This window comes from Neodiprion virginianus, chromosome 4 (assembly GCF_021901495.1).
Source record: "Neodiprion virginianus isolate iyNeoVirg1 chromosome 4, iyNeoVirg1.1, whole genome shotgun sequence".
In the NCBI taxonomy this organism is placed as follows: Eukaryota; Metazoa; Arthropoda; class Insecta; order Hymenoptera; family Diprionidae; genus Neodiprion; species Neodiprion virginianus.
In genome coordinates this window covers 2250104-2260205 of record NC_060880.1, presented here as the reverse complement: position 1 = coordinate 2260205, position 10102 = coordinate 2250104, and the positions used below count along the sequence as shown (strand labels likewise).

Below are 10102 nucleotides of genomic sequence, written 5' to 3'. Positions count from 1 at the left end.
GGACCTGTTGGACTCTCGGTATTTAACGTTTCATTGTCAGGCGTGTATTTGGCGTGGAGAATGCATCACATAAAGCGCCTAGCAGCAGGCAACGCAAACGAGTTCATTGGATCTAAGTCCTCACCGTTCACTTACGACGGTTGCGTGCTTGCTGGCGAGTAACTGTTTAATCAAGATTCTGCATATTTGGATAATACATTGTAGGTTCAATAGCTGAGAAATGACGACGAAAGACATTAAATTTCTCCTATGCCTGTAACTGTTGAATTGCCAATTGCAGCGATATGATACTGTGCCAGATTGTTCGCTCTTGTGAAATTACGTCAATGTATCTTACGTATTGATCGAGTTCAACGTGTTTTATAATTTGTCAACATCCAAGAAGCGTTCATCAGTCACACCTGTCGTCATATACTTTACCTGTTCCTAGGACTAAGAGTTCAGAAAATTTTTGCCTCCGTGTAGTTCTGACATGAGCATAATTTAGCATCACCAATGATCGCGGATTGGAGCCATGTTATTCTTCTTGTCCCAGGTATATTTCCTAATTCAAAAATTTGGGGCTGGTTTACTATAAGTGGAGGAATTAAGGTAATCTGGGACCAAAATCGTTTAATTAAGTCTTTGTACAGAAAACAATAAAAATGAACATAAATTCATTGCAAATCACCATCATATATTAGCATTTGATGCATAATAGTGCCTACGATCTAGTCTAAATGCTTGATAACTCCTATATTTATTTCATTCGATATAGCTCTATGCATTTATGGTTAGTGCCGTAAAGTTCAGTGGTTTCGCTGTCTGGTGTTTTACATACACAATTCAAATGTGAGGTCGACATATCGAGGGATGAGGGTACTTTGAATTTGCACACTGTTTGCCTGATGAGCGTTTTCGGTCTGCCAACAAGACTTATTTATATCATGCAATTATCCAAGATTTGGCAAACGATAACTCATTTCTTATAATCACTCAATAGTCAGTAGTAATCGTAATATATTTGTATCCTATATTCGTAATATACCACGAACTTGTACCAATATAATACATTATTGATTATGTTTACATTATCATAGTCCATAGATCTATAGATTATATTCACGTATTTACATAAGGATAATATAAATAAATATCCCAAGTTATTTGCGCGTTCGCATGAAACAATTCTACCCAATTTCACCATCTTCAACAAAAAACCGAAGCCCAACGTTGGCCATACAAATTATTCCAGGTTTCAGTGTCGTTACTATCCATTATGAAGTATAGACATTTCTTTGCCTGCGTTACGCTTTCTGCTTCCAACAAATTTTCCAATATACTTTCTATTCAACCAAACTTCAAGAACAGTTCATGCAAGCGCGAACAATATTTTTATATTATTTCTCTCCTATCATTTCATCAGCACCATAATAGATAAATAAATATATATATATATATATGTGTGTGTGTGTGTATATATATATATACATACGTGTATATATTATATATATTTACCTTTCTATTTTAGAGCGTAAATTGGATCATTAAGTAATTATAATCTAGACCAGAAACAACAGAAAAGGGTATTCTCCGAATACATCACTTGCCTTCCATAATACAAAAACTACAAACTTCTCACTTTCTTAATAATCAATATCGACCAAAAACTGGTGAAGCCGTTTTCGCTTAATGGCATTACACAATTCGTGGGCACGCGCGCGTTCTTGTGTAAAGTGGCGAAATTCGTGTATTTCATCATTTCTCGTTGTTTCAATATACAATTCAAGATTTACCGACGGACAAACAATTTCTCAAACAATTACAAGATCCATGAACACACCCAAGTTAATTCTGTATAGGTACAAAAGTGACAGAAATATTTTGATATTAAATGCGCCCCAATATTACGGGTAAATTCTGATACGGAAAATAGTGATTGACAAACTTTGCGTATTAAAATGGATTGAGGGAATAGTAACTATAGACATCAGTGAATAAAACGGTTTCAAACATTTGACTCAGAGATCTCTATTTTTTTTTTTTACTCATTAACTCATCGATCATACTGTGCGAAAAGCCATTTCCAGATAAATTTTTTTTTTCCTGATGTCCTTTCAATCTTCATTTTTATGGAATAATTGTCTGCAGAGTTTACAAGATACAAAAATAAGTATAGTGGAGCCCTTTCTGCTCTCTTCATCTAAATCTATTCTATTTCCTGGTTCTCATTGTCGTGTGCTACTACACAAGATTACAAGGACTCTAGTTCTCCAAGTTTGTTAGGAATTTCCTTGGATATTGAGAATATAAAAAAACAAGAGCAATAATAATCATGATAAATTATGAGACAAAAAGGTTGTTCTTTGTTTTGAGTGTAATAAAAAATTTCCGAACAAACTTGGTGTTGCTAAAGCTATCTCTGACCACGCAGAGAATATTATCGCACGTTGGTTGGGATCAACATTCGATTTATATATATACTTGCGTGTAACATGTATACGTATATATAAATATGTATGGACGACGACGAAGCCACAACAAGGAGCGAGGTTAGTCGCACGGATTACTTTATTCTCCTAACGATCAGACCGAAGCGAAATTATACCTCGCAGCCGTGGCGTGGCTCCGATAAAACTTGATCATTTCTTGAATTCAATTACATATCCATATTTTTTCCTTTATTATATACCTAGCTAAATATTAATTCTGACATATGCTACAATCGGTGCACCAACATGATCCCACGTAATACACGTTAGTCCAGAAGGTCTGTCGTGTTGTCATGCTTGTCTTGAGACCTCTTCGGTTTCTCATTGTCAGTCCTAGCGTGCTATCCGATGGTTTTCAGCGATGAAATGCGCGGGTTTAAGTGGACACAAGAGAAACAAATAAATAAACGAGAAAGAAGCTAATCAAATTTATTTTATAATATAGGGGGAGACAGAAGGAGAAATGTGGAGAGAGAGAGAGAGAGAGAGAAATATTAGCGATTGTGGAGTTCAGATAGCTAAATTAAAACACAGATCACCGAGATCGATTTTGCTTCTTATTAATTGTAGTTTGATAGTTTTATCAATTTCTTTAAACACGATTCAACAAAAATCATCAAAACAATTTCACGTGATACTGAGAGTAATTTATTCCGTTATCGCCTTATCTATCTTTCTCATTTTCTTGTCGAGCTGAATGATACACTACTCTGTATCTTTGCTTATAATACAGTTGATTTATTCTTATTGATAATGTTGAAAACAGAATAAAAATAAAAATAAAAATAATAATAATAATAATGACGACGACAGCCACGTCCACGGGTTATCTGTATCCTGATTTGAATTATTGCGCACTCAGACACGTACATGAACTTAGCTTATTTTAAACCTGTACAAACGGTAAGATTGAGAAGAAATTAATCGTGAAATAACATCGCTGTTTTGTGTTGTCAACTCTTTTTTTAAATATGAACTTGTTCAAATGAAAGAAATTGAACAAAGTAATTCGAAACTGACTTCAGGCCGGCACAATCGAATCGATCACTGTTCGTCGAAAGTGCAATGAGTCAAAGCCTATAGTGTCTCTGAGACTCCTTAACGATCAAAAACAATATATTCCTTGAAATCCCGTTCCATGCAGAATAGATTATGTTAAAAGGAAATAAGAAAGACAAGAACAAAATAAGAAAGAACAGAACAGCGTTAGTTTTTTCTGTTTAGATAACAAATTACACTTCATTACTTGACCTTGTCATGAGAACAAAACAGAAAAAAAAAAAAAAATGGTTTACATATGTATATTACTTCGCAGCTTTCGCTATCAGGATGCCGTCTCGCCGTTTAATTAGTATCCCTTGGGCTAGTATCCATGTCTGTGTCTGCATCCGCGTCCGGTTCCGGGTCTTATTATTACGATCCGGAATTCTCGCTACGCTAATCTATATACATGTAATTAATTGTGTAAAGTATAATTTTATCTTAAAGGGTCAACAACGAGCCCCGAGCATGCGAGGCCTTCGAGTAGCCGAAAGTCGTGATTTATTTCATATCATTAGACATATATAATATACGGGGGAAGGGGGATGCTTATTTTACGGTCGAGAAATTTTGCTGCGGATTTTGATTCGAGGATACCCATGAAGTGAACACATCCCTGAAACAGAAATTACTATTGTCAGACAATGGGGAAAATAAATTAGTGGAAAAAAAAAATACCCAATTACATACATACATCATGCATACAACGAAAATTTGTATTTCAGACTATCGGCAAAACTTGTCTACTTCGCTCTACTGGTTATTACTTTCAAACGGCTGATCGAGTTCATTCGATTCATGTTTTGACCGTGACAATTATCGCTATCATCATTATTCTTTCAAGCAGACGAAAATCAATAACAACAACAATAATAATAAGCAAATCATCGAATGAACGTGCATCAGTATTTAAAATACCTTAATTAATAGAGTTAGTAAAAAAGTATGGATGGATCAAATGGAATGCTCACACAAACCTGCAGTGGCTGACCACACACTCATTGCTGCAGTACTCATCCTCCCACTCACTGTTAGCTACCGCTGGATTTGGGCATCCGTGACGGATGCAAGCATTTGCTGGGGCCCTCTGCCCTCCCATATTCACCTGAGTTCCGGTTACCGGAGGAGGGCTCGATAGCGAGTCGCCTCTGGGGGGGCTCATGTGGATCATCTGTTGCTGCTGTTGTTGCTGGACCTGAACCTGCTGGACTTGCTGTTGAGGTACCTACGCAATTTCAATGCCCATTTTTTCTTTTTTTTTTTTGATCTCTTTCTCTCTCTCTCTTTTTTTCTTTTACGGAAAACGGGCCGTCGCGTCACGTTGTCTCGTTTTTCTTCGAAAACCGAACAAAAGATCATTTTCAGGAGGATGCCCTCTCTACAAGTTTTCCCCAGGAAACAATTTTAATACCTGAAAAAAAATCCCAGAGCAGGAATAAACCGTTCGGGAAATGTTTCCGTTGTCGTTTTTCGTTTTCTTTTCTTGTTTTTGTTTTTTCTTTTTTTTTTTTGGTATGCCGAAATAAATAAAAGACAAAATTTCACCAGTATCCAATCAAAGATTTCTTTTAATATAAATTAAACATTCAACACAGTTTCACGTAATCACGTAATACGATCATTCATTACTTATAAGTTTGCACTTTTTCTTTCATTTGTAATTTCAAATCGTATAATGTGGCGAATTTTCTCTCTTTCTACTATATTATTACCAACGCGACAGAACGTCAAATATAAATTGAATTCTTACAAAATGTCTCCTAAGATAACGAAGATATATATACATATATCTAAAGTCATGTAATATATACACTATATATATAAATATGTAGCATACACGTATTGTCTGGAATTATTAAAACATAGGTATGTATGACATTAAAGAACGTCCAATTACAGTAACAAGAAATTCCTCCAGTGAACAGTTTATTATTACAGCGATGAGGAAAGATTGACCGGCAATAGGAGTTGGTATTACTTTTATTATCACTATCACTATTACTATTATCATTATCATTATAATTATATCATGTTCCTCTTGTTGTACCGTAATAAACCAGAATACTAGATCAAAGTGGATGTTTCAACGTGAAAGATAATTAGTGGCTATTTTGACTAATGTTACGGTACTGAAATTGCTCGGTAATTTGAAGCAATCTTGCCAATCGCCATTAATACAACCGCTGCTTAAACCTCGTTCATCCTTCTTACCCCTCAACTCCCTCCCGTACTTGCCCCCTCTTCTTTTCATTTTATTATCCCCCCCCCCCCCTTGCCACCTCCCTTTCCCTACGAGTGTTAATGCGTGCCGTTGTAATAATACGGTCTTCTATCTACGTGGAATAATGGATGTGTTATATGCGGAGACACGTGTCCCCGTCTTTCCGTCTTCACGCAAAGTTTACTGACCTGCTGCATGTATTGCTGTTGTGGCACTTGCTGCTGCTGTTGCATGTGTTGCTGCTGTTGTTGTTGTTGCTGCTGCTGCTGTTGTTGTTGTTGCATGTGGCTCATTGGGCTACCCATAAGTGCCTTGAAATAAACATGGAAGAGCTCACAATGCGTATACAGAGTAACAAAGATACAATTAATCATATTTTATACAACGTTGGACGTTTTGCAAAATTTGCTAAAAAATTATTCCATCGTAATATTTTTTTTTTCTTTTCTACTCAATTCCCTAACTGTATTTTTGAACTCCTCGCAAAGTACGTACAGGGAATCAATTTTCACACGTAGGCGGTAAAAAGTTTTCACGCCAAATTTCATCACCGCAATATATTTCCATTTCGTTGATGCAACGTGAAAAAACCAAACCGAAAACCGATGCATCAAAAGCCAAAGCGAGAAAACATATAGGTATCTACAATTGCAGGTTTGCTTCCTCGAAACGAGGCAGGCAGGCAGACAGTAGATATGGGTAGAGTATCTATGTACCTGAGGGTACAAAGACTCGACACCAATTCACGTTTAAATATAGAATCGCATATAACCGGTTCCCCTTCTTTCGTTTGTTAGAGATGAGAACGGAAAACTGACTGTTGACAAAGCTAAAGCTGTATAATAAGAAATACCCGCTTTAATGTGAGTACCTTAGGACATTGTACAAGCGTTTTCGCATCAACTGAACTACCTCCTAAAATTAAAGATACTGTATAGTATGTGTTTCAATTATACGAGAACGGTATTTTGTAATTTATCGCCATCTAGATAAAACCACGTAGGAATAATATCACCGCGACAAATCCACAATACAAGGAAAATCAAGACCGTCACGAACTGATGCCCTGCATTTGTAAATTTCTAAACCTACATACATACACAAACAAATATTTCATTTCTCGAGAGGCAGAATAAAGTTAAAAATAATTCGTAATAGTGAAAATGGTCAAATTGCGGGTGAAAAATGTAGTCAAAGTTAGATGCCTGCAGAAATTGGCAGTCAAACTTGCTGTTTTAGTTCGCAAAGTGATGAAAATTTTATCAAGGCTCATCTTAGGCGTTAAACCGCCTTGCCGAATCGATCCCATTTCCGTCAATTTCTGTACATTTTGCTGCCAAAACTTTGGCTGCTAAATCTTATCAGATTTATTGTTTAAAAATGTACCTGTTGTTGTTGCTGCTGCGGATTGCCCATCGCCGCCAAGTGATGCGGTGACTTTTTTATTCCCATCTGTTGTTGCTGTTGCTGGTGCTGCTGATGCTGCTGCTGAGGGGATGGTGGCTGGGGACTGTAACCCTGGTAGGGAACGCTGCTGGGTCCCCCATTTCCCCCGTATCCACCATATCCGCCGTACTGTACAGGGGCGGGTTGTTGTTGCTGCTGTTGTTGTTCCGGGCCACCTTCACCGGCCCCCTTGCTGACCAGAGAAGCCCTGTACGCCGCCAAGGCCTTCAAGTACTCCTTTTTCGCAGCTTCAGTCTTCTTCTTGTACACCTAGATCGAACACAGACCTTCGTTATTAACTAAGGAGAAAACGAGAGAGAGAGAAATAAAAGACGAAATATCAAAGGGAGGCTGAGTGCCGAGAGTTGAGTTTGTTGGTAATACAATCATAATTTGGAATACGTGAAAACTTGGCCGAGTAACATTTGAACGATAATGTCAAACGGGTACGAGGAGATACATGTAAATTTGTGTATGTAAGTTACACGCCCTAAATATTTAACAGCGGGATAAACTGCTTATACGTTGCAAGGCCTTGCGCAAACTTCATCTTTATTTATTTATGGATTTTTCACTCTATTAAACAACCAGTCAGGACGGTGTTTCATCAAAGCAAAATGATTCACACAATCGGACATCTGTGAACTGTCGGATCCTCAAAGGAATTCATATTGCGCAGAAGTGAATATCGAATATAAAAAATAGAATAAAAAAAAAAAAAATTCAAATCATCCTCTTTGATTTCGAAAGCGACTCCATTTCTTCTGCACTCTTCTACAATCACCATTATTACTTGGTATTGATGTTGATTTAAATTTAAAATATAGAATAAAAGAAAGACATTCGTCGTCGACGATGATTCAACGATTTATATACATGTACGCGAAACGAACTGTGGACACATTGAAATTACCGTGCTGTACAAAACAATACGTAATGTTCCAACAAACGTATAAATGTAAGGTAAATTATTCTTGCTGTACTCGGAAATTACTGTTTCTTTGACATTCTGTGTTACAATACGTGAAGCGAAAAAATAGTTACTTCAAAGCGACGCATGTAACATTACAGTCAGTTTCGAAATAATATATTAGGGTTAAAGAAGAAATCAGTTTTTAACGTCCCTGCTGCAGGTGAGGAAAAAAACCAGGCGTTAATTGAGCGCGGTTGAAGCGTAATATAAACTTGTCCGCTAATTAGTACATACCTATACCTAAATCGTATTTGCTACTACGTTTATAATCAGATTTAAGACAGCCAAGCCGGCCTTTATTATATAATAATACGCCCGGAATCGTTGAGATATTCACCAATTAGTGAAATAATTAAGCGCCCACGAAACGCGTTTAATTGCCGAACGATTTTTTTCCCTACACAGACAGTCTTTCAATATAATGTATACAAGTCGGTACATGGAGGCATGCACACTTGTACAAATACATAATGCTCTACGCGTAGCGAATTACTGTGAAAGAAGAAAAATGACTACCTATAATTAAATTCAACAACGCGCATTATGATTATTTAAATTGACCTTCGTATAACAATTAAAGATCATTGTACTCGTAATGGCCATGTTCGGTAAACCAAAAACAAAAATCTAACCCGCGTTTATAACACAACGGTAACCTTCTTACACTGTAACGGTATCAGCAAATTATGATAATCGGAGCAATAATAATCTACAGTTTGTAATTACAACGGTTATGTAACTTTGGAGAGTTGTTAGGTAAACTAAAAGTAAACGACGAACAGTTTAGCAAAAACTTTTCCCCTCTCCTCAGCAACGTATTTTTGAAACGTGAAAAACGTTTTGATCAGAAATAAAAGACGTGGAAGAAGAAAAAAAGAAAAAAAAACAGGAAGAAGGGGGAAATGAGGATGCGTTAACGTCGGCTCGAGTTTACTCCTTGAGTATCAACGACCGCCCATAAAACAGACATAACGCATCACGCATCACCCGCATGACTTCATAATCCAAATAAAACCGTATCTATTACACGCGCGTACGTATATTCGTATGGTCATTGAGGAAAGTTACACACGAATGACTCGTCACTTTGTACAGTTACTTCGTCATTATTGATCATTTATTTTAGTGGTAATCACTTTTTTCCCCCCATGGGCAAGTCGTAATGTTATATTGCATGTACGTAACGTGACATACTTGTATGGACAAATTGACAATTACTCACAACAGTAAATCAGACAGCACTTGAAACCGCCAACGACTAAGACGACAGATTACGTACAGACAGATAAGCTTTTAGTTGGTTGATTCAGAGATATTTATGAAGACTCATCGTCAATTTCACTTTGTATCGTATTTTATCCGGTAATAAATCATTTTCAAATATTTCAGTACGATTTGTATATTCTATACTGAGATTATCATTGCATAATTAAATTTTTATCGCAATGCATGTATAAATTACACGTCTGATATACTTGAGATGCAGCATATCTATATATCTGCATCGTGTATGTGAGATTTTTCATACATACACGAGTACACCAATCGAGTTAGTCAGAATACGAGCGTGATGCAATAAATACAAATTATAATATCGACAATATCAGTGAATATAGAATGGTGAAACTAAACGTATGAGTGAGAACTATAACGTGCCGTGAAAAAATATTACGATATATATTGTAATACCTGTCGATTCTCGTCCAATAATTTTTAAATACATGTACACATTGAATGTAGCAAAACAAAAATAATTATATAATATCGAAGCAAATTTATCCGAATGATTTTGCATTCAATTCATGTGTACATAATTGAAGGTCTATGCATTTGCAAATTTCTCCACGAACACAAGGTATACAATTTTACGTGCAAATATGCACACACATGCATGTGTGTACGATAAATATATTTTTACGAATACTATATGCCAGTCGTAAAGTTGCCGTT

General features: G+C 36.4%; 1 protein-coding gene across 4 annotated transcripts in view; it reads right to left on the bottom strand.

Moving 5' to 3' along the window:
* Window positions 1-595: 595 nt before the first annotated feature.
* The window catches only part of LOC124303802 (TOX high mobility group box family member 3-like), a 141096-nt gene continuing 131589 nt past the window's right edge, over window positions 596-10102 (bottom strand). For 3 of the 4 annotated variants that reach the window (XM_046761476.1, XM_046761478.1, XM_046761479.1), the window contains 4 exons: window positions 7120-7449; window positions 5922-6044; window positions 4484-4737; window positions 596-4128 (listed from right to left, as the gene is read on the bottom strand). In XM_046761476.1, the coding sequence (XP_046617432.1) occupies window positions 4062-4128; window positions 4484-4737; window positions 5922-6044; window positions 7120-7449 (774 nt within the window). In that variant the 3' untranslated portion in view covers window positions 596-4061. The remainder of the gene's footprint in view (window positions 4129-4483; window positions 4738-5921; window positions 6045-7119; window positions 7450-10102) is intronic. The other variant, XM_046761477.1, reaches the window with a different exon arrangement.